Source organism: Oncorhynchus clarkii, unplaced genomic scaffold (genome assembly GCF_045791955.1).
Source record: "Oncorhynchus clarkii lewisi isolate Uvic-CL-2024 unplaced genomic scaffold, UVic_Ocla_1.0 unplaced_contig_4710_pilon_pilon, whole genome shotgun sequence".
NCBI classification, from domain to species: domain Eukaryota; kingdom Metazoa; phylum Chordata; class Actinopteri; order Salmoniformes; family Salmonidae; genus Oncorhynchus; species Oncorhynchus clarkii.
This window is the reverse complement of record NW_027258362.1, coordinates 55,779-81,922: the sequence shown is the minus strand read 5'-3', so window position 1 is coordinate 81,922 and position 26,144 is coordinate 55,779. Positions and strand designations below refer to the sequence as shown.

Sequence of the window (26,144 nt, the reverse complement as noted above, 5' to 3'; positions counted from 1 at the left end):
AAGTTAGCTAACTAGCTAGTGCATGAACATCAATTTACATTTCAGAACAGTTCTTCCTTTCTTACTGCCTAACCCTCATGTACAAAGGGCTTGTGATGAACAGTGACCACTCAACACAGGTCACACATATTGCTGCATCTGAGCCTGATGCAGTTGACCCAAAGCCTATGTAACAAATTGCATTATCTACATGTATTTCTTTTCTAGCCTAATAAAAGGAAGAAGGCATTCATTGACAAGAAGAAAGCGGTGACCTTCCACCTGGTCCACAGAAGTCAGAGGGACCCCCTCGCTGCTGACGAGAAAGCACCGCAGCATGTCCTCCTACCCGCACAAAAGGTAAGAACGTGTTATTACAGTGGTTCCCAACCGGTTACTGAGTATGGTTAATAATGAGATTACTGTGGATAGTCAGATTAATATAATAGTTTGATTAAAACGTATATGCATGTTTTGCAAGAAGAACAATTCCCCTAATAATCCTGTTTACATGGACACATCTGGACACCTCTGAAAAGGTTACCTGTTAAATGCCTAAAATCCCCAATCAAAATAAACGTTCTACCACAGTGAACATGTTATTTTCGGGAAGCATATTTGATTCTGAGTTCGGACATGTAAAGTTTGTATGTGGAAAAACGACTACGTTTAGTTGTACCGAACTCATTTCACTCGTGCTGGTGCTAACGCATGCGCAGATCAGAGACACCGCTGGACCGCCGATGAAGTTGTTTACATGTCCTATTAATTTGAAAGATTGCTCAGAAAAGCAAGTGTTTTAATCTGCGATTTAATGTGACCTTACGCCGATTAAGATTAACAGAGTAGGGTGTTTACATGAGTATTGCATAGAAACTGAATTTTGCTCTGCCCAGAGTACCGCTGAAGTACCCACTCGTGTGCATGAGTCTTGAGAGTCCGTGCTTCTCCATCTGCATTGCTTGCTGATTTGGGATTTTAGGCTTGGATTCTGTATAAGCACTTTGTGACATCTGCTGATGTAGAAAGGGCTTTATAAGTACATTTTGATTGAGATTCGTGTCAAGTACCCCCTGTGGATAGACCAAGTACCCCCAGGGGTTCTAGTACCCACTGTGTTAGTATATGTACCAAACTTTACTCAGGTATATAGTGTTGCAATGGAAGAAATGGTCACAGTTTTCATCAAAAGACATCCATTGGTTACAATATTTAGGCTACTTGTCCTAGTAGAAGAGTTGCACTTCAAGTCAAAAACATATTTGTTGTAGATATTCATTGGCCAAGGACAACCAAGATATTTGGTGCATTAAAATCCTGCTTTATGTGCACAATTGTATTTTTTTGTCTCATGGTCCGTAACCACTTACTCTACTGTCTGTGTTCAGGTGGAGGTGGACAAGCGGCGAGAGGAGCAGAGGGAGTTTGGGGTGTTTTTCGACGACGACTACAACTACCTGCAGCACCTGAGAGAAACGGCTCGGCCCGTAGAGTGGGCTTCATCCGGCAAATCACAGAGAGGCAAACGTACCCATGACCTCCAGGATGGGGATGATGATGACGAGGAAGATGAGGAGGAGGAGGAAAAGGTTACTCCTGTAAGTTTAACAGGAGGTCCAGTGGTTGTTGCTGAGTGGAACGGTTGTGTGAATGTTTGGGCTATATATTGGACCAAACCGCCGATGGTGAAAATACAAGTTGAAATGATCTTGTCCTTTGCTAACAATGTAGCTAGCTGGAGTAGTTTTTAAGAGGCTTGCATTTGTGAGATCAAATTTCCCCACTTTCCCCAATACATAGTGTATTTTAGGTTGTGGTAGGAGTGACTGTAGGATGGGGTATGGGGCCAACATTAGCTATCATGACTACATTTCTCTTAATAACCACTACACATTTTATAGCAACAGCGAGTAGGGTAGCCAGTATTTTTGAGGTAAATGTGATAAACGGAAGTATTGAACCTACTATGCTTTTGTAACTTCAGCAGACCGTCTCCTTCAACTTGCCCTCCTCTGTGTTTGCGTCAGAGTTTGAGGAGGAGGTGGGAATGTTGAACAAAGCTGCCCCCGTCTCAGGTAAGAGGCCTCCGTCAGTAACAAAACCAAATGCCAGGTCATGATTCTAAATCAGTGAATTCTTCCAAGTTTTTAACTCCCCCCTCGTGTTTTTTTTCTCAAAGGACCCAGGCTGGACATGGACCCAGACATCGTAGCTGCTCTCGACGAGGACTTTGACTTTGACGACCCAGACAACGTGCTGGATGACGACTTCATTTTGAAGGCCAACGATGTTAAAGGAGCTGTTGGCGTGGGGTAAGAATGTAAACTTTATATCAGTTTTCTTTATTTTTAGTGACCCTTAGTCCCATTCACTATACCAATCAAATTACAATTGTTGAGAGAGAGAGGATTGCTTTTTGTGTTTTTAGTTTCTTACTAAGAGCTGGTTAACATCTGCTAATTGAAGTCCTGTCACAATAAAGCCGTGCTCTCCCAAGTCCCTTTGCGCTGTTGGAAACCTCCTCGCTCTCTCTCTCACTCACTCTCTCACTCACTCTCATATTGCAGTGATGGTGATGAAGAGTGGGAGGATACAGACGAAGAGGAGAGCGACTCTGAGGGAGACGTTAACTCCGAGGGCGGTGTCTCTGGTGATGAGGACGGCGAGGGGCGCCCCCGGGAGTTCATGTTCATGGACGAGGAGACGAAAACTCGCTTCACAGAATACTCCATGACCTCGTCAGTCATGAGGAGGAACGAACAGCTCACACTGCTGGACGACCGCTTTGAGAAGGTCAGTGAGCCCCGGACATACTTTTGGGGTTTGGACCTGGGTTGCATTTTGTGACCTTTGGTAAAAGATAAACTGTGGTTGACTGGCTGATCTAACAGCATAAACACTCAGGGCTGTGGCGGTCACAAAATGTAGTCAGACGGTGATTGTCAAGCAAATAACTGTCGGTTTCGCGGTGATTGACCGTTAATTAACAAACACATTTAGCATCTACATTTAGCATTTTTTCTTTTCTTATGCTGGGCATCATTCACAAGTGATAGGCTAATATTGTCACCCATCAGACTATTCTTAATTTAATCTTGTCTTTGCATATACTATTTAATATATGTGTAACATTTTTACTTATTTAGATTTGACCATTATCATGCACCTGCATCGAAACACGGGGCAGTGGGAAACAAATCCATGTCATCTATGCACTTAAATAGTGATGGAGGTTTTTCCCCACAGTTTATTTTCATGCCAGCCAGATAGTCTATACTCCTGTTGTAAAGAGAAAGCGATGTGCTTAATATTAGGAAAGTTGAGAAATAAATATAGTAGGCCGAGCCTATAGAAAGCTGATGGGATCCTCCTCTTTTTATTAGCGGCCATCACTCTGCTTTCTCCTGCAATAGCATAGCCTATAGAAATGTGCCGCAACATGAGCTCATTGGCTCTCATGAAGTGTTTGATTAGATTTTCCTTTACATTTGCGTTGATGCCAGAGTGATAAGAGGGACAATCGAGTGCTGAGTACCAGGCAGTTTGGTAAGCTACTGATCACCAGCAGCAGCATCAGCTTGGAGAAGCCTAATTACCGTGACTAAACGCTCATGTGAAATTTGACTGCCTTCATGACTCGTGACCACCGGTGTGGCGGTAATACGGTCACCGCAAAACAGCCCTACACTCAGGTGCTGATTTCAACTTATGATATTCCTTTAATTCGAACAATGATTTCAATGAATGTCATTGTATCGTTTTTAGAACTTGTTTATTTCTGTCGCCCATAGTTTTTCGAGCAGTTTGATGAGGATGAGATTGGGGCCCTGGACAACGCTGAGCTGGAAGGGCATATCGAGCCAGACAGTGCTCGCCTGGAGGAGGTCATCAAAGACTACTTCAAACAGAAGGAGTTAGAGTGAGTGTGTGTGTGTGTGTGTAACTCTTTTGCCATAGCAATACTCTTAGATAAAGACAGAGGTGGAAGTCCTCATTGGACACAATGAATTACCATAAGCATTTCTTTGTGTGTATGTGTGTTTAACTATAGATAATGACAGTAATTGAATCAACTATGTTCTTTCAGCTACCGGAGGCCTGATGCCCTGGGTCCTAAAGAGCTGCCAGTGGTGAGGGAGGAGGAGGAGGATGAAGAGGAACAGGAGATGGAGACCATTGTCCTGACGGCCCCGGCAGAGAAGTGGGACTGTGAAACCATTATCAGTAAGTTAGTCTACTAAACATGTTGCTATTGTCTGTTCAGTAACTAACACTTTAAGATTACCATTGTAGTACATGCCTGATGACAATTCTGTTCTGATGACATACCTATTGGCTAGATCTTTATTACCATAATTACTACATTTTCCTTTTTTGTTAATGAATATTGAAATCCTTTCTTTACTATCCAAGGTACCTATTCAAATTTGTATAACCATCCAAAAATCATCAAAGATCCACCAAAGGTAAGACATTTTTTCCTCTGTTGGTTGTTTAAGTGAAGTAAGTAAGTTGCATGTCTAACGTTAAACATTTTGTGAGGCTTTTAGCTCGTCTTCCTACCCAACGTTAGCTACTAAGTTGTGAATTCAAGGAATCGGCTCCGGGCTGTTGCTGTTGATATGACCGTTTAGTGTATTTCTGTGTTCTCTTCTCAGGCAAAGCCCATCCGAGTGTCTACCAGGACAGGCATTCCTCTGGACGTCCTTCCCGGGAGGGGCCCGACAGCCAAGCAGGCGGAGCGCATGGAGCGTATCAACGACTCAGACCTGCCCCGAGTTGCCACACAGCCCCGACCTCGAGAGGAGAGCAAGGAGGAGCGGAAAGCCAGGAAACAGGCTATCAGAGAAGAGCGCAAGGTGGGTTACTATACTCAGGGCTAATAGCTCTGTCTTGTCCTCCCTACTGGGTGTTCATGTTGAGAATTAATTTATTGTTGGCTTGGTAACAAAATGGTTGAAAAAGCTCCTGGAACAATTGTCATAGGTTGGAATACTGTGCTCCATTTTTTTATATAGAGTTGAAGTCAGAAGTTTACATACACTTAGGTTGGAGTCATTAAAACTCGTTTTTCAACCACTCCACAAATTTCTTGTTAACCTCTAGCGTCGTGCAATCCCGTATCCGGGAGCGTAATCATAGCCTCAAGCTCATTACCATAACGCAACGTTAACTATTCATGAAAATCACAAATGAAATGAAATAAATATATTGGCTCACAAGCTTAGCCTTTTGTTAACAACACTGTCCTCTCAGATTTTCAAAATATGCTTTTCAACCATAGCTACACAAGCATTTGTGTAAGAGTATTGATAGCTAGCATAGCATTAAGCCTAGCATTCAGCGGGCAACATTTTCACAAAAACAAGAAAAGCATTCAAATAAAATCATTTACCTTTGAAGAACTTCGGATGTTTTCAATGAGGAGACTCTGTTAGATAGCAAATGTTCAGTTTTTCCCAAAATATTATTTGTGTAGGAGAAATCACTCCGTTTTGTTCATCACGTTTGGCTAAGAAAAAACCCCGAAAATTCAGTCATTACCACGCCAAACTTTTTTCCAAATTAACTCCATAATATCGACAGAAACATGGCAAACGTTTTTTAGAATCAATCCTCAAGGTGTTTTTCACATATCTATTCGATGATAAATAATTCGTGGCAGTTGGGTTTCTCCTCTGAAGCAAATGGAAAAATGCACGCAGCTGGAGATTACGCAATAATTTTGACGGAGGACACCAAGCGGGCACCTGGTAAATGTAGTCTCTTATGGCCAATCTTCCAATGATATGCCTACAAATACGTCACAATGCTGCAGACACCTTGGGGAAACGACAGAAAGTGTAGGCTCATTCCTGGCGCATTCACAGCCATATAAGGAGACATTGGAACACAGCGCCTTCAAAATCTGGGCCATTTCCTGTTTGAAATGTCATCTTGGTTTCGCCTGTAGCATCAGTTCTGTGGCACTCATAGATAATATCTTAGCAGTTTTGGAAACGTCAGAGTGTTTTCTTTCCAAAGCTGTCAATTATATGCATAGTTGAGCATCTTTTCGTGACATAATATCTTGTTTAAAACGGGAACGTTTTTTTATCCATAAATTAAAAGAGCGCCCCCTATATCCAAGAAGTTAACAAACTACAGATTGGCAAGTCGGTAAGGACATCTACTTTGTGCATGACACAAGTAATTTTTCCAACAATTGTTTACAGACAGATTATTCCACTAATAATTCACTGTATCACAATTCCAGTGGGTCAGAAGTTCAAATCAAAAGAAATCAGCCAAGACCTCAGAAAAATAGTTGTAGACCTCCACAAGTCTGGTTCATACCGCTCAGGAAGGAGACGCATTCTGTCTCCTAGAGATGAACGTACTTTGGTGCAAAAAGTACAAATCAATCCCAGAACAACAGCAAAGGACCTTGTGAAGATGCTGGAGGAAACGGGTACAAAAGTATCTATATCTACAGTAAAACGAGTCCTATATCGACATAACCTGAAAGGACACTCAGCAAGGAAGAAGCCAGTACCCCAAAACCGCCATAAAAAAGCCAGACTATGGTTTGCAACTGCACATGGGGACAAAGATTGTACTTGCCGAAATGTCCTCTGGTCTGATGAAGCAAAAATAGAACTGTTTGGCCACAATGACCATCGTTATGTTTGGAGAAAAAGGGGTAGGCTTGCAAGCCGAGGAACACCATCCCAACCGTGAAGCATGGGGGTGGCAGCCTCCTGTTGTGGGGGAGCTTTGCTGCAGGAGGGACTGGTGCACTTCACAAAATAGATGGCATCATGAGGCAGGAAAATAATGTGGATATATTGAAGCAGCATCTCAAGACATCAGTCAGGAAGTTAAAGCTTGGTCGCAAATGGGTCTTCCAAATGGACAAATGACCCCAAGCATACTTCCAAAGTCGTGGCAAAATGGCTTAAGAACAACAAAGTCAAGGTATTGGAGTGGCCATCATAAAGCCCTGACCTGAATCCTATAGACAATTTGTGGGCAGAACTGAAAAAGCGTGTGCTAGCAAGGACGCCTAGAAACTTGACTCAGCCCTGTCAGGAGGATTGGGCCAAAATTCACCCAACTTATTGTGGGAAACTTGTGGAAGGCTACCTGAGACGTTTGATCGAAGTTGAACAATTTAAAGGCAATGCTACCAAATACTAATTGAGAGTATGTAAACTTCTGACCCACTGGGAATGTGATGAAATAAATAAAAGCTGAAATAAATAATTCTCAACTATTATTCTGACATTTCACATTCTTCAAATAAAGTGGTGATCCTAAATGACCTAAGACAGGGAATTTTTACTTGGATTAAATGTCAGGAATTGTGAAACTGAGTTTAAATGTATTTGGCTATGGTGTATGTAAACTTTCGACTTCAACTGTATATATATATATATATATATATATTATTTTTTTTTTTATTTTTTATTTTTTTTCTCCAGAGCTGTATGTATACATATATAAAGAGACCACTGCAATATTACCCAGTTTTTTTTATATTTCTCTCGTTTTACTATTTATAGGTATGTGTTTGGGTAAAATGAACATTTTTATTTTATTCTATAAACTACTGACATTTCTCCCAAATTCCAAATAAAGATATTGTCATTTAGAGGATTTATTTGCAGAAAATGACAACTTGTCAAAATAACAAAAAGATGTAGTTTTTTCCAGAGTATATTATATCTCAGCAAAAAAAAGAAACGTCCACTCACTGTCAACTGCCTTTATTTTCAGCAAACTTTACATGTGTAAATATTTGTATGAACATAACAAGATTCAACAACTGAGATAAACTGAACAACTTCCACAGACATGTGACAAACAGAAATTGAATAATGACTAACAGAAATTGAACAAAGGGGGGATCAAATGTAACAGTCAGTATCTGGTGTGGCCACCAGCTGCATTAAGTACTGCAGTGCATCTCCTCCTCATGGAGTGCACCAGATTTGCCAGTTCTTGCTGTGAGATGTTACCCCATTCTTCCACCTGCAAGTTCCTAGACATTTCTGGGGGGATTGGCCCTAGCCCTCCGATCCAACAGGTCCCAGACGTGCTCAATAAGATTGAGATCCAGGCTCTTCGTTGGCCAAGGCAAAACACTGACATTCCTGTCTTGTAGGAAATCACGCATAGAATGAGCAGTATGGCTGGTGGAATGTTAGGATGAGCCTGTAGGAAGGGTACCACGTGAGAGAGGAGGATGTCTTCCCTGTAACGCACAGCGTTAAGATTGCCTGCAATGACAACAAGCTCAGTCCGATGATGCTGTGACACACCGCCCCAGACCATGATGAACCCTCCACCTCCAAATCGATCCAGAGTACAGACCTCGGTTTAACGCTCATTCCTTCGACGATGAACGTGAATCCGACCATCACCCCCGGTGAGACAAAACCCCGACTCATCAGTGAAGAGCACTTTTTGCCAGTCCTGCCTGGTCCAGCAATGGTAGATTTGTGCCCATAGGTGACGTTGTTGCCGGTGTTGTCTGGTGAGGACCTGCCTTACAACAGGCCTACAAGCCCTCAGTCCAGTCTCTCTCAGCCTATTGCGGACAGTCTGGGCACGGATGGAGGGATTGTACGTTCCTGGTGTAACTCGGGCAGTTGTTGTTGCCATTCTGTACCTATCCCGCAGGTGTGATGTTTGGATGTACTGATCCTGTGCAGGTGTTGTTACACGTGGTCTGCCACTGCGAGGAACTGCACAGCTGTCCGCCCTGTCTCCCTGTAGCGCTGTCTTAGGCGTCTCACAGTACGGACATTGCCCTGGCCACATCTGCAGTCCTCATGCCTCCTTGCAGCATGCCTAAGGCACGTTCACACAGATGAGCAGGGACCCTGGGCATCTTTCTTTTGGTGTTTTTTAGAGTCAGTAGAAAGGCCTCTAGTGTCCTAAGTTTTCATAACTGTGACCTTTATTGCCTACCGTCTGTAAGCTGTTAGTGTCTTAAAGAATGTTCCACAGGTGCATGTTCATTAATTGTTTATGGTTCATTGACACAAGCATGGGAAACAGTGTTTAAACCTTTTACAATGACGATCTGTGAAGTTATTTTGATTTTTTTACGAATTAACTTTGAAAGAAAGGGTCCTGAAAAAGGGACGTTTCTTTTTTTGCTGAAATGATATACAATGTACATTTTTTTTTTTGTAAGCGTCATCTATGAATACGGTTCAAGTATTTTGGATATCTTGTAGAATGCTTTTTGTCCTTCACCATTGACAACATATTTCTTGAATGTTTCTACAGGAGCGAAGAACAGAAAAAAAGGCCAACAAAGAGGCGTTCAAACAGGAAAAGGTCTATCAAGAGAAACAAATGTTGAACCTGCGTTCCAACGTCCAGGGTCTAAAGCTGTCTTAGTTGCCCAGATGCAAGATGAATTGGGACTGACTTTGTGCTCATCCTCTTAACTGGATTACTGATGGACAACAACCCTGCAACTGCCATTTTGCAGAGGACCCCCAACACAAGGACTATGGGCTGTGTGGCATTTTTTTGTGAAGTGTTCAGAGATTAATGTAGCCTGGTCCCAGATCTGTTTGTGCTCTCCCCAACTCCTATGATCATTCTCACCATGACAGTAAGTCTGCAAGACTGCACAAACAGATCTGGGACCATGCTAATTCAGGCAAAAAAATTTTTTATAGATCAACTGTTTTGAAGTTAGCATGTCAGTCATCAGAGTGCAGTTCACTAACCCTTCTTACCTTATACAATAAAGCTAAAGAATCTTCCTGGTGTTTTTTTGTTGAGAAAAATTAAATACTTAGTCTTGTTTTATTTTACAGTTGTGTGTGTGTGTGACATTCATTTGGTTATTCAATTATATTTCAATGCCCAACCACCCAAAATATGTTTTACAACCTGAGTAAAGTTTACTGAAGATTAGTTCAGCACACAGATTTAAACTGGCGATAGACTTACAGAAATCTCCCAGGGACCATTAAAAACAGAAATACCACAGAAAATAACATTATACAGAGTGGCAATCATTATCTAACCAGGTTAATGGCAGTTGGCCTGAAGCTTTGGTAAACATTGAAAGAAATTGATGCAACTTCAGTGGATGGCCAATGTCGTGGGTGATATTTGCCTTGCATCTCACAGCCTAGTCGGTTAGCTTGGATACATAGTATTTGGTGTATTTTATCCTACAGTGCTACATCTTTAGTGCCGTTGATCCACAAGGTCATATTTTCATGGAAGAGTGGTTGACGTAAATAAAGCTGGTCGTAAATCCAGTATGACAGGTTGGCCAGTGTTGTCAGAGATCCCTATTGTTATCCTTAAATGGCTCAGGTGGAAAGAGTGGTACAGGTGTATAACTGCCTGCCATCTTGGAGGCTTTGAGCACTTTGTCACTGACTGTTCTGCCTTGTTAAAAAAAAGTTTTAAATAAAATGTACAAAAATTCATAAACATTTCTCTACTTATTTTTTTTTACCTTTAACTAGGCAAGTCAGTTAAGAACAAATTCTTATTTATATTGACGACCTATCAAAAGGCCTCCTGCAGGGAAGGGGGCTGGGATTAAAAATACAAAATAAAATAAAAATATAGGACAGAACTCATGACAAGAGAGACACCGCAACACTACATGAAGAGAGACCTAAGACGACAACATAGCATGGCAGCAACACATGACAACATGGTAGCCGCAAAACATTATTACACAAACAACAGCACAAAGGGCAAGAAGGTAGAGACAATACATCACGCAAAGCAGCCACACCTCAGTAAGTGTGTCCATGATTGAGTCTTTGAATGAAGAGCTGCACCAATGAGGACACGATTGAACATCAGTCAGGCATGACAGTGTATCGTGTACCTAGGTAAACCAGTTCTGTGAAGTCAAATGTCATTGTTCTTAATCCATCCAGTGAAAGGTTTTTTTTTTTTACAGAGGCCTGAGTTCAGAGGTGCTCAGGTGGGGCCATAGCCCACCACTACATCTCCTGCACTCATCTCCACCTCCACCTCTTGTAGAGGAATGTGTTGTCTGTCATAGCCAGAAGCTGTGGAATCCATGTCCTCTGATTCCTCGGAGTCATCTCCACACAGCAGCACAGAGTGTGGCTGTGTCACCTGAAGCTCAGTCCGTAATTGGCTCCTGCTGTCCGATAAGCCCTCTCCCACCTGCCCAGAACTAAAGGGGTTAGCCGAAAATCCAACGCTATTGGTCGGACTCTCAACCGGTTCCTGCTCCTCTTCTGAAGTTTCCAACAGGCTCTGGGATGTGGTGGTAACTGGTTCTATGCCACTGATGTGCGCTATGATCTCAAATTGCAGGTCCATTATATTCTTGTCGTGTGAGTTTGATAAGATTGAAGCCTGTGAAAGAATAATACAAAGCCAAATTGAGATTAGTCAGCTCAGAGGGTGCATGGTTACGGTTTGGGACCAGAAAACAAACCGATGTCATATACTGTTCTAGCAACAAGCAAAAGCATCGGATAGGATGAACTTGTCCCAGAGGAGAAAGTAGTACTGCTTTATACATAAAATACACAACATTTTACTCCGTTCTACATAATACATACATTACCCACCATACACATTATGCGCTTACCAAAGTCTTTGGGAAATTGGACAAGTTTCTTTTCCGCATGCTTCTCTTGCAGAGCCTTATTGTCACAAAGACTACAAAGGCCACAATGCCAATGATGATCAATGGCAAAAAGGATTCCAGTGAAACTGTTTCTGCAGACAGACAAACATATCAGTCACGGAATCGCTTAACTAGCATACTATGTCAGTGTAAGTTAACTGTCCATGGCCGCTATTCCTTTTGACTATAATAATTCCATCAAAACTGCAATAATTCATACAAACAAAAATGTCAGAGTTAAATACTTGGACCAGACATAACAAATAAAGTGTCATGTCAACAAAGGTAGTGTACGTACTGTCTTCATTGACACAGATGGGCCCTTTTCTGTTGAACATAACTCGGTGGCCCATTGAATTCCCCTCCAGACTAACACAGTACTTCTCCTTGTTCCCCAGGACTGTGAAGTCATGACGGCAGACTTTGTCTTCTATCTGGCACTCAAACGTGTGATTAGTCTGCAGACAGAAGAAAGAATATGCAATTAGTAAAAAAAATCTAAATGTCAACATCATCGTTAAGTATCCATAGATGTCAACGTTGGGTCATCGTTACTAATGCACTGAGCAAAGTAATTCAATGGATATAACCCGTGTGTACCCTCTGCATGTACACTGTAGATTCTAACCAATTAAGGGCAATTTTCATCATACTTACATTTTCATAGGTTACTTGGGATAGGAAGCGTTTGTCATCGTCACCCATGCGAGACTCTTTCAGTTCTGTGTACAGGTGGTAGGGGTTGTCGAAGCTCACTGTGACCTTCATATCCTTCATTGACACTTTTACAGCAGGGAAATCCAACTTGCCTGAGATAAAATGAAAAGGGTATTAGGGTAGAGTTAGAGCAAAAGCCTGCAGTAATGAATATACTGACCTGGAGGAGGACTCCCTCAATATACTGACCTGGAGGAGGACTACCTCAACATACTGACCTTGAGGAGGACTACCTCAATATACTGACCTGGAGGAGGACTACCTCACTATTCAGACCTGGAGGATGACTACCTCAATATACTGACCTGGAGGAGGACTACCTCAATATACTGACCTGGAGGAGGACTCCCTCAATATACTGACCTGGAGGAGGACTCCCTCAATATACTGACCTGGAGGAGGACTACCTAAACATACTGACCTGGAGGAGGAGTACCTAAATATACTGACCTGGAGACCTGGAGGACTCCCTCAATATACTGACCTGGAGGAGGACTACCTCAATATACTGACCTGGAGGAGGACTACCTCAATATACTGACCCGGAGGAGGACTACCTCACTATTCAGACCTGGAGGATGACTACCTCAATATACTGACCTGGAGGAGGACTCCCTCAATATACTGACCCGGAGGAGGACTACCTCACTATTCAGACCTGGAGGATGACTACCTCAATATACTGACCTGGAGGAGGACTCCCTCAATATACTGACCTGGAGGAGGACTCCCTCAATATACTGACCTGGAGGAGGACTCCCTCAATATACTGACCTGGAGGAGGACTACCTCAACATACTGACCTGGAGGAGGAGTACCTCAATATACTGACCTGGAGACCTGGAGGACTCCCTCAATATACTGACCTGGAGGATGACTACCTCAATATACTGACCTGGAGGAGGACTACCTCAATATTCTGACCTGAAGGAGGACTACCTCAATATACTGACCTGGAGGAGGACTCCCTCAATATACTGACCTGGAGGAGGACTACCTCAATATACTGACCTGGAGGAGGACTACCTCAATATACTGACCCGGAGGAGGACTACCTCAATATACTGACCCGGAGGAGGACTACCTCAATACACTGACCTGGAGGAGGACTACCTCAATATACTGACCCAGAGGAGGACTACCTCAATACACTGACCTGGACGAGGACTACCTCAATATACTGACCTGGAGGAGGACTACCTCAATATACTGATCTGGAGGAGGACTCCCTCAATATACTGACCTGGAGGAGGACTCCCTCAATATACTGACCTGGAGGAGGACTACCTCAACATACTGACCTGGAGGAGGAGTACCTCAATATACTGACCTGGAGACCTGGAGGACTCCCTCAATATACTGACCTGGAGGATGACTACCTCAATATACTGACCTGGAGGAGGACTACCTCAATATTCTGACCTGAAGGAGGACTACCTCAATATACTCACCTGGAGGAGGACTCCCTCAATATACTGACCTGGAGGAGGACTACCTCAATATACTGACCTGGAGGAGGACTACCTCAATATACTGACCCGGAGGAGGACTACCTCAATATACTGACCCGGAGGAGGACTACCTCAATACACTGACCTGGAGGAGGACTACCTCAATATACTGACCCAGAGGAGGACTACCTCAATACACTGACCTGGACGAGGACTACCTCAATATACTGACCTGGAGGAGGACTACCTCAATACACTGACCTGGACGAGGACTACCTCAATATACTGACCTGGAGGAGGACTACCTCAATATACTGACCTGGAGGAGGACTCCCTCAATATACTGACCTGGAGGAGGACTACCTCAACATACTGACCTTGAGGAGGACTACCTCAATATACTGACCTGGAGGAGGACTACCTCACTATTCAGACCTGGAGGATGACTACCTCAATATACTGACCTGGAGGAGGACTACCTCAATATACTGACCTGGAGGAGGACTCCCTCAATATACTGACCTGGAGGAGGACTCCCTCAATATACTGACCTGGAGGAGGACTACCTAAACATACTGACCTGGAGGAGGAGTACCTAAATATACTGACCTGGAGACCTGGAGGACTCCCTCAATATACTGACCTGGAGGAGGACTACCTCAATATACTGACCTGGAGGAGGACTACCTCAATATACTGACCCGGAGGAGGACTACCTCACTATTCAGACCTGGAGGATGACTACCTCAATATACTGACCTGGAGGAGGACTCCCTCAATATACTGACCCGGAGGAGGACTACCTCACTATTCAGACCTGGAGGATGACTACCTCAATATACTGACCTGGAGGAGGACTCCCTCAATATACTGACCTGGAGGAGGACTCCCTCAATATACTGACCTGGAGGAGGACTCCCTCAATATACTGACCTGGAGGAGGACTACCTCAACATACTGACCTGGAGGAGGAGTACCTCAATATACTGACCTGGAGACCTGGAGGACTCCCTCAATATACTGACCTGGAGGATGACTACCTCAATATACTGACCTGGAGGAGGACTACCTCAATATTCTGACCTGAAGGAGGACTACCTCAATATACTGACCTGGAGGAGGACTCCCTCAATATACTGACCTGGAGGAGGACTACCTCAATATACTGACCTGGAGGAGGACTACCTCAATATACTGACCCGGAGGAGGACTACCTCAATATACTGACCCGGAGGAGGACTACCTCAATACACTGACCTGGAGGAGGACTACCTCAATATACTGACCCAGAGGAGGACTACCTCAATACACTGACCTGGACGAGGACTACCTCAATATACTGACCTGGAGGAGGACTACCTCAATATACTGATCTGGAGGAGGACTCCCTCAATATACTGACCTGGAGGAGGACTCCCTCAATATACTGACCTGGAGGAGGACTACCTCAACATACTGACCTGGAGGAGGAGTACCTCAATATACTGACCTGGAGACCTGGAGGACTCCCTCAATATACTGACCTGGAGGATGACTACCTCAATATACTGACCTGGAGGAGGACTACCTCAATATTCTGACCTGAAGGAGGACTACCTCAATATACTCACCTGGAGGAGGACTCCCTCAATATACTGACCTGGAGGAGGACTACCTCAATATACTGACCTGGAGGAGGACTACCTCAATATACTGACCCGGAGGAGGACTACCTCAATATACTGACCCGGAGGAGGACTACCTCAATACACTGACCTGGAGGAGGACTACCTCAATATACTGACCCAGAGGAGGACTACCTCAATACACTGACCTGGACGAGGACTACCTCAATATACTGACCTGGAGGAGGACTACCTCAATACACTGACCTGGACGAGGACTACCTCAATATACTGACCTGGAGGAGGACTACCTCAATATACTGACCTGGAGGAGGACTCCCTCAATATACTGACCTGGAGGAGGACTACCTCAATATACTGACCCGGAGGAGGACTACCTCAATATACTGACCCGGAGGAGGACTACCTCAATACACTGACCTGGAGGAGGACTACCTCAATATACTGACCCGGAGGAGGACTACCTCAATACACTGACCTGGACGAGGACTACCTCAATATACTGACCTGGAGGAGGACTACCTCAATATACTGACCTGGAGGAGGACTCCCTCAATATACTGACCCGGAGGAGGACTACCTCACTATTCAGACCTGGAGGATGACTACCTCAATATACTGACCTGGAGGAGGACTCCCTCAATATACTGACCTGGAGGAGGACTCCCTCAATATACTGACCTGGAGGAGGACTCCCTCAATATACTGACCTGGAGGAGGACTACCTCAACATACTGACCTGGAGGAGGAGTACCTCAATATACTGACCTGGAGACCTGGAGGACTCCCTCAATATACTGACCTGGAGGATGACTACCTCAATATACTGACCTGGAGGAGGACTACCTCAATATTCTGACCTGAAGGAGGACTACCTCAATATACTGACCTGGAGGAGGACTCCCTCAATATACTGACCTGGAGGAGGACTACCTCAATATACTGACCTGGAGGAGGACTACCTCAATATACTGACCCGGAGGAGGACTACCTCAATATACTGACCCGGAGGAGGACTACCTCAATACACTGACCTGGAGGAGGACTACCTCAATATACTGACCCAGAGGAGGACTACCTCAATACACTGACCTGGACGAGGACTACCTCAATATACTGACCTGGAGGAGGACTACCTCAATATACTGACCTGGAGGAGGACTCCCTCAATATACTGACCTGGAGGAGGACTCCCTCAATATACTGACCTGGAGGAGGACTACCTCAACATACTGACCTGGAGGAGGAGTACCTCAATATACTGACCTGGAGACCTGGAGGACTCCCTCAATATACTGACCTGGAGGAGGACTACCTCAATATACTGACCTGGACGAGGACTACCTCAATATACTGACCCGGAGGAGGACTACCTCAATACACTGACCTGGAGGAGGACTACCTCAATATACTGACCCGGAGGAGGACTACCTCAATACACTGACCTGGAGGAGGACTACCTCAATATACTGACCCGGAGGAGGACTACCTCAATACACTGACCTGGACGAGGACTACCTCAATATACTGACCTGGAGGAGGACTACCTCAATATACTGACCTGGAGGAGGACTCCCTCAATATACTGACCTGGAGGAGGACTACCTCAATATACTGACCCGGAGGAGGACTACCTCAATATACTGACCCGGAGGAGGACTACCTCAATACACTGACCTGGAGGAGGACTACCTCAATATACTGACACGGAGGAGGACTACCTCAATACACTGACCTGGACGAGGACTACCTCAATATACTGACCTGGAGGAGGACTACCTCAATATACTGACCTGGAGGAGGACTCCCTCAATATACTGACCCGGAGGAGGACTACCTCACTATTCAGACCTGGAGGATGACTACCTCAATATACTGACCTGGAGGAGGACTCCCTCAATATACTGACCTGGAGGAGGACTCCCTCAATATACTGACCTGGAGGAGGACTCCCTCAATATACTGACCTGGAGGAGGACTACCTCAACATACTGACCTGGAGGAGGAGTACCTCAATATACTGACCTGGAGACCTGGAGGACTCCCTCAATATACTGACCTGGAGGATGACTACCTCAATATACTGACCTGGAGGAGGACTACCTCAATATTCTGACCTGAAGGAGGACTACCTCAATATACTGACCTGGAGGAGGACTCCCTCAATATACTGACCTGGAGGAGGACTACCTCAATATACTGACCTGGAGGAGGACTACCTCAATATACTGACCCGGAGGAGGACTACCTCAATATACTGACCCGGAGGAGGACTACCTCAATACACTGACCTGGAGGAGGACTACCTCAATATACTGACCCAGAGGAGGACTACCTCAATACACTGACCTGGACGAGGACTACCTCAATATACTGACCTGGAGGAGGACTACCTCAATATACTGACCTGGAGGAGGACTCCCTCAATATACTGACCTGGAGGAGGACTCCCTCAATATACTGACCTGGAGGAGGACTACCTCAACATACTGACCTGGAGGAGGAGTACCTCAATATACTGACCTGGAGACCTGGAGGACTCCCTCAATATACTGACCTGGAGGATGACTACCTCAATATACTGACCTGGAGGAGGACTACCTCAATATACTGACCCAGAGGAGGACTACCTCAATACACTGACCTGGACGAGGACTACCTCAATATACTGACCTGGAGGAGGACTACCTCAATACACTGACCTGGACGAGGACTACCTCAATATACTGACCTGGAGGAGGACTACCTCAATATACTGACCTGGAGGAGGACTCCCTCAATATACTGACCTGGAGGAGGACTACCTCAATATACTGACCCGGAGGAGGACTACCTCAATATACTGACCCGGAGGAGGACTACCTCAATACACTGACCTGGAGGAGGACTACCTCAATATACTGACCCGGAGGAGGACTACCTCAATACACTGACCTGGACGAGGACTACCTCAATATACTGACCTGGAGGAGGACTACCTCAATATACTGACCTGGAGGAGGACTCCCTCAATATACTGACCTGGAGGAGGACTACCTCAATATACTGACCTGGAGGAGGACTACCTCAATATACTGACCCGGAGGAGGACTACCTCAATACACTGACCTGGACGAGGACTACCTCAATATACTGACCTGGAGGAGGACTACCTCAATATACTGACCTGGAGGAGGACTCCCTCAATATACTGACCTGGAGGAGGACTACCTCAATATACTGACCTGGAGGAGGACTACCTCAATATACTGACCTGGAGGAGGACTACCTCAATATACTGACCCGGACGAGGACTACCTCAATATACTGACCTGGAGGAGGACTCCCTCAATATACTGACCCGGAGGAGGACTACCTCAATAGACTGACCCGGAAGAGGACTACCTCAATGGGGTGGCAGGGTAGCCTAGTGGTTAGAGAGTTGGACTAGTAACCGAAAGGTTGCAAGTTTAAATCCCTGAGCTGACAAGGTACAAATCTGTCGTTCTGCCCCTGAACAGGCAGTTAACCCACTGTTCCTAGGCTGTCATTGAAAATAAGAATTTGTTCTTAACTGACTTGCCTAGTAAAATAAAATAGAAAAATTGTCATATGTACAGTACCAGTCAAAAGTTTAGACACACCTACTCATTAAAGGGTTTTTATTTATTTATTACTAGTTTCTACATTGTAGAATAATAGTGAAGATATCAGAACTATGAAATAACATATATGGAATCATGTAGTAACCAAAAAAGTGTTCAACAAAACAAAATATTTTTATATGAGATTCTTCAAAGTAGCCACCCTTTGCCTTGATGACAGCTTTGCACACTCTTGAAGGAGTATGTGTGTCCAAGCTTTTGACTGGTACTGTACCTCTCTGTCGCTTGGATGGATGTCATTTTTACGTCACACAACGAAATCCTGTTTCTATACAATGAGGAAAAATATTGATATGCTTTCAATGCCCACTTTGAAAACCCACTTTTGAAAACATTGTACTTACAGTGGATGTCAGCTGTAAGGTATCTATTAAATGTGAATATCGAGGACTTCTGAGATGCTGATTCCTCCATTTCATCAATGGCCGTTATATTCACAAAGTAGCGATCCAGTTCTTTAGCATTCCACATCAAGGGGGAGAGGTCATAATGATGCTGTTTAGTGGAATTCTCCCACGAACTATTAAAAAAAAACATTCCACATCAAGGGGGAGAGGTCATAATGATGCTGTTTAGTAGAATTCTCCCACGAACTATTACAAAAAAACATTCCACATCAAGGGGGAGAGGTCATAATGATGCTGTTTAGTAGAATTCTCCCACGAACTATTACAAAAAAACATTCCACATCAAGGGGGAGAGGTCATAATGATGCTGTTTAGTGGAATTCTCCCACGAACTATTACAAAAAAACAGTGAGCATTAGATACATTTAACAGAAAGACGGCACTCAACCAACAAACAGAGTTAGAAACTGTTAATAGATCATGTATAATAGTTGAATAAGCAGATAGATCTGTTAGGAGGTATCTGATGCCCATAACATACGCATGCTATTCTTTTCAATCAAATTATATACACTGAACAAAAACATAAACGCAACATGCAACAATTTCAAAGATTTTATTGTGTTACAGTTCATATAAGGAAATCACTGGAATTTACTGAGTTACAGTTCATATAATACATTCTTTAGGCCCTAATCTATAGATTTCACATGAATGGGAATACAGATATGGTCTCAGATACTTTAAAAAAAAGTAGGGGCATGGATCAGACAACCAGTCAGTATCTGGTGTGACCACCATTTGTCTCATGCAGTTTGGCACATCTCCTTTGTATAGAGTTGATCAGGCTGTTGATTGTGGCCTGTGGAATGTTGTCCCACTCCGCTTCAATGGCTGTGTAAAGTTGCTGGCAGGAACTGGAACATGCTGTCATACACGCTGATACAGAACACCCAAAAAAAATGCTCTATGGGTGACATGTCTGGTGAGTTTGCAGACATTTTCAGCTTCCAGGAATTGTGTACAGATCCTTGTGACATGGGGCCTTTGAATTATCATGCTGAAACATGAGGTGATGGTGGGGGATCAATGGCACAACAATGGGCCTCAGGATCTTGTAACAGTATCTATCGATAAAATGCAATTGTGTTTGTTGTCTGTAGCTTATGACTGCCCATACCCTAACCCCACCGTCACTATTGGGCACTCTGTTCACAACGTTGACATCAGAAAACTGCTTGCCCACTCGACGCAATACATACTGTCTGCCATCTGCCTAGTACAGTTGAAACCGGGATTCATCCGTGAAGAGCACACTTCTCTGGTGTGCCAATGGCCATCGACTGGGAGCATTTGCCCACTGAAGTCAGTTACGACGCCGAACTGCAGTCAGGTCAAGACCCTGGTGAGGACGACGAGCATGCAGATGATCTTCCTTGAGACGTTTTCTGACAATTTGTGCAGAAATTATTCAGCTGTGCAAACCCACTGTTTCATCAGCTGTCCAGGTGGCTGGTCTCAGACGATCCCGCAGGTGAAGACTGGTCTGCGGTTGTGGGGCCGGTTGGAAGTACTGCCAAATTCTCTAAAATTATTTTGGAGGCGGCTTATGGTAGTGAACATTAACATTCAATTCCCTGGCAACAGCTCTGTTGGACATTCCTGCAGTCAGCAACCTTATTGCACGCTCCTTCAGAACTTGAGACATCTGGCATTGTGTTGTGTGACAAAAGTGCACATTCTAGAGTGGCCTTTTATTGTCCCCAGCACACCTGTGTAATGATCATCCTGTTTAATCACCTTCTTGATATGCCACACCTGTCAGATGGATGAATTATCTTGGCAAAGGAGATATGCTCACTAACTGTGACGTTAACAAATTTGTGCACAACATTTTAGAGAAATAAGCCTTCTTTAGTGCGTATGGAACATTTCTGGGATATTTTATGTCAGCTCATGAAACATGGGACCAACACTTTACATGTTGGATTTATATTTGTTCAGTATAGTTAGACAAACTCATATTTCATCAACAATTAAAGCATGATATTACAAACATGAATAAACATTCAGGGCCGGTTTCCCAGACACAGACTAAGCCTAGTCCTGGACTAAAAATCTATTTGAATCTCCATTGTAACATGCTTCTTAGTTCATGACTAGGTTTAATCTGTGTCCGGGTGTTCTGGATACAGGTATCCTGTGTGTATCCTGTATGTATTTCTTTTCTCTCCTTCTCCCCTCACAGGTGACAATCATCAGTTAACAATCAGTCATCAATTAGAAGACACCTGCTCCTTTTCCCTTACCCTATCACATTCCCTTTCCCTTGGTTTAAAAACCCTGTCAGTTGTTTTCTCTGGAGCTCAATCTCTCTGTCATGCCATCTCTCTGTAGAGCGCTTGTTTGGTTTAGCAACTACATGTCACTTTGTCTGTTACCCTGTGAGTATTGTTTTTGTTATGGTGTTTGACTGTTTGTTTGATGGTGGGAAAAGGGGGTACCAAGACAAGTCGCCCATGGGCATACACTACCCATAGAAACACTTTGTCTAAGAGCACTAGGTAGAACTGGGCGGACCACCCACTGTATTTTTGGTTAGTTAGCTAGCTGTTCTTAAAGCAGGTAGTCTAGCTTAGGGGTGTTTTTGGATACTTATTTCTTTCCTTGGGTCCAGCTCAGCCTCTTTTCCTGCCCCCCCTTTACCGTGTGTTTACCAAATAAACCATGAGTGTTTGACGGTAGATTTAAGTTGTCTGTGGTTATTTGGTCTCACTGTTACTTTTTCACTGTTATTTGCATGAGTTATGTTATGGATCTTGTTGCCATCCCCCCCCCCCCCCCCCTACACTGTAGAGCCAAAGGGATTCGTAACACCGGGATACTGTCCCTCATTGTTCTTTCATAGTGTATATCAGAGGAGGTTATTGGGAGGAGCTATAGGAGGACGGGCTCATCGTAATGGCTAGAATGGAGTCAAACATGTTTATGTGTGTTTGGTGCCATTCCAAGCCATTACAAACCACCTACCTTCCTATAGTTCCTCCTACCATGGTGTATATGTCATATGTAAGCCATTATGAAGGGTCATCCAAAACCGAGTCAGGAGTAGCCTGTAGTAGCTACTACTCATTAGAATACCAGCAAAGCTCACCTGCGATCACCAGTTATTTTCAATTTGAAGAGAGGTCGACGAAGCAGTTCACTGTGGTTCCAATCAACAGTTGTCTGTAAGTTGTTACAGCTCACTGTCACATTTTCTGGAGGCGGAACTGTCCAGGAAAACAAGACATTCCATTTAGTTAGTAGGCTTATGGGGGCAAGGTGAAGAACCTGTCATGCAGGTAGTCTCGGTTCTTACATCTTGACATTTTTTTGCTCATGAGGGTTCGTACCAAGGAAACCTTCACCAGAGTACATTGACTAGACTGGTTGTTCATGGCAACAGCGTTGGCACAAAGGCTAAACAGTTCCACCTGTCTTTGTAAAGGGATGTATTCAATCATAGGTGTAATTTCAAAACAATATGTGATCTAAACTTTGAAGATTGAATGTATGCAGTATCTGCTTGATGATGCAACCAGTTTCCTCTGTGACCACCCCCACGAATGAGCTAAATAAGGTGATCCTCCGTTGGTGTCATTTAGACTCCAGAACAAATCGTTATTTTTCTTACTGAAAATATAAATACAATGAGCGCTTCTCTCAAATACATCATTACAGTTGTTAAGCTAGCTAATTTTAGCATAGGCATGACATCGGTTAAAACATCCCTTATGAAAAAAGATTGCAGTCAGAGTGCACTGTGGTATAATAAAGCAGTAAAGGCTTGGAGATGTGGCATATGGCCAATATACCACGGCTAAGGGCTGTTCTTTATGCACAATGGAGTTCCTGGACACAGTCCTTAGCCGTGGTATATTGGCCATAAATCACAATCCCCCGAGGTGCCTTATTGCTATTATAAACTGGTTACCAATATAATTAGGGCAGTGAAAATGTTTTGTAATATCTGTGGTATATCTGATATAACATGGCTGTCAGCCAATCAGCATTCAGGGCTCGAACCACCCTGTTTATAATTGCAGTATAAATGCAGTATTCTGCAAATACTACTTCCAAGTTTTATTTACTGCAATAATTTCTCAGTGTATCTGCAGATACAGTGCAATTATTCTGCAATTACTGGGTCCAAAATACCACAGTTAACTGCAGTTGCTGAACTTTTCCTGCAGTTTCAGAACTGCAATATTTTTTCTAAGGGATGGTATCAATAACCAGATCAAACTAGCTGAAACGAGCCACCTACGATTCCCCCCCACATGGCAGCTTCTTGTAAAAAAAATATATATTTTAGCTTGTAATTGTTGCTAACTATCTGGCTATCCAGAATCACAACAACACACGGATTTCTGCCCCAATCAATCGCATCACGAAAATGAAGCGCGCCCCGGGGCCGTGCTTTGATATGATTATTATATATTTTTTCAATAAACATATGAAGGATGTATATAGTTTGTCAACAATCTAAGCCAACCCTGTTTTGCCCCGTCGTTGTGCAAGCGTCGGTTTTGTTGCTAAACAACCACCCCTCTGTACACAAATCAAATGAAATCATTTGTTAATCAAAGTGTTATTGAGCAACACTAACTTCCTCATGTCAGCACCCCGGGCAATTCCTGTTAGACAACTATATGATCATCCAAACGACACGTCACAACTCTCATCTCAACCAGAGATCTCCATTGACTTATGTATTAGACACTGCTTTTTCCCTTCTTGAAAATGGCCGGTAAATATTGGCAGCAATGAGGAAGCAAATAAGAGTGTTACTTTGTCCAGGTGAGTTGGGCTACATTGTTGCCCGTCTGCATTGCTTCAAAAGTCCTTCCCATAAACTATTAAACCCATTTTGCAACACTGCCTTGCCCACAATGAACTGCATAAAGCACATAAGCATTGCCCTGCTCATGCTTTTCATAGTAAAGCACTGATGTTTGTTTTATGAGCCTACTTGAAAAGAACAGAAAGGTCTGCAGTCTAAGCAAGCACTCAAGGAGATAACCAGTCCCGGGATTTAACACACCCGTGTTAAACCACCTTTGGTACCACGGAATCTGATCTTAACATTTTATTATACTGTAGTTTAGGTAAGCTAATGTAAGACCAAAGTACATTTATTTATGCCTAGCAGCTATGTCCTACGCAAATAGTTGCCTACCTAATGTATGTTAGAATGAAATACAAGACTAATTTGACAACCTGTGGTTTATAGTTAGAATTGAGGAGCAGGTGAGACATAATGAGGAGTTGTCTGTTTATTCTAAGAGCAGGTTCAAACTCCGAATTACTGCCCATTTGTATTTTTATAACATTATGTGGGGACGTTAGGCGGTTAGGATACTTACAAAAGATGATGTGAGCTGATTTAGTACATAGTGTGCCGAATTACTACAAGTGGGCAAAACACCATGATTTAAAAAGAGAACCTACAGACAAAATTATTATTACAGTATTATTACCGCAAATCATCCCTTCCCATTTGTAATCAGAATAATAATAACCCACATTGTTCTTCAATCAAAGCAATGTAGGTTTCAAAGTTTTCATTCAGGTTAACCAACTTACCCAGTGTGGAAACCGCCGTGACCAAAACCATTAGGAATATCAATGAACCACAAAAAGCCAACATCATGCCGTTTCAAATACAAATCCCCGAAATTTAAGAAACCGAAATAACAATGAGAGACTTATTCTTAGATTTAATAAAAAAAATAAAAAAACAGCAATCTACATTTAACCTAAATTATAAGACATAACCACAGAGCTAAAACGTGTTATCAGAATAGTATCGGTCGGTCGTTGTCGTAAGACGCAGTTTCTTTGGCAGTAAATTACACGGAGGCGTGTTTCTTTACAGTTTCTTCGAAAAGACACACCCCCGTTTCATTTCATTCCAAAAACTTCTGTAGAATATATGCTTACCCTATGGAAAATCCTAGAAATTATTAGTCAGTTAACTAAACTAAACATATCCTAAAATGGACTATATGTCCGTCGAGTACCGGAAACATGCGGGGAAAAACGCAGAGTTCACACCTTGACCTCAACCCAATCTCTCTCCAGTTGCAGGACATCAAAGGACAGATAAAAACATGTCAGTAGCCTACCTTGATCAATGCCACCTCCTACTGCTGATTTGTGATAAACTTGACCTAACAACAAAGAATCAACACAAGGAATTCACAATCAATGTTGTTCATTGCACCCTTGTGAAAGTGATATCAAATGCCCACCTTAAGAAAACTTTTGAGAATGTTAGGATTGTTGTACAGGCAACAGTGACGACAGATGATATTATGTGGCACACGTCCTATAAGAACTACATTAACTTTTTTAGGCCTTTGTCTATCAAAAGAAAAGGATATACAGCTGGATTTCTGGTTGAGATGGAAGATAAATGCGTGTCAAGGATTTACAGCTAACAGTGATGCTCATGCATGTATTTCCTCCCTCAGTATAAAAGGGACTTGACCTGGACCATCAGTGAGATTGTATTTCTATTGCTGAACCCTGCTCTCCTGGGGGATATTTATTGTTTTAAGTCCCTGTATTTATTACGTAATGCTGAGTTTCACTAGAACTGCGGTAAACTGGCCAAAATCACAGCCTGTGTTGACGTTGGGCCTTTTGAGGTGTAGCCCCTTTTTTTAGGTCCTTGTGGTGACTGTTTTAACATA

At 43.4% G+C, this 26,144-nt stretch overlaps 2 protein-coding genes across 2 annotated transcripts; one reads left to right on the top strand and one right to left on the bottom strand.

Annotated features, from left to right (window-relative positions):
- Positions 1-207: 207 nt before the first annotated feature.
- Positions 208-9,636, top strand: LOC139396803 (protein LTV1 homolog; the record flags this gene model as incomplete). Its single annotated transcript, XM_071143721.1, has 10 exons — positions 208-339; positions 1,368-1,577; positions 1,964-2,054; positions 2,159-2,291; positions 2,547-2,772; positions 3,771-3,898; positions 4,067-4,203; positions 4,393-4,445; positions 4,638-4,838; positions 9,259-9,636. Coding segments are annotated over 10 exons (1,425 nt in total), but the record flags the coding sequence as incomplete, so codon positions are not given.
- Positions 9,637-9,701: 65 nt separating this feature from the next.
- LOC139396808 (interferon gamma receptor 1-like) lies at positions 9,702-25,542 on the bottom strand. Its single transcript, XM_071143725.1, has 7 exons — positions 25,033-25,542; positions 22,559-22,676; positions 19,402-19,577; positions 12,278-12,429; positions 11,919-12,078; positions 11,582-11,712; positions 9,702-11,343 (listed from the first exon to the last, which is right to left on the bottom strand). The coding sequence occupies exons 1-7, from the start codon at positions 25,097-25,099 to the stop codon at positions 10,936-10,938; spliced, it is 1,212 nt and encodes a 403-aa protein (XP_070999826.1). The 5' UTR covers positions 25,100-25,542; the 3' UTR covers positions 9,702-10,935.
- Positions 25,543-26,144: the final 602 nt, after the last annotated feature.

Coding starts and splice junctions, on each gene's coding strand:
- LOC139396808 (XM_071143725.1), bottom strand. CDS start 25,099: ATGATGTTGGCTTTTTGTGGTTCATTGATATTCCTAATGGTTTTGGTC. Junction 19,578..22,558: donor AAAATAACTGGTGATCGCAG/GTGAGCTTTGCT, acceptor TTTTTTTAATAG/TTCGTGGGAGAATTCCACTA. Junction 11,713..11,918: donor CATCTGTGTCAATGAAGACA/GTACGTACACTA, acceptor GTCTGTCTGCAG/AAACAGTTTCACTGGAATCC.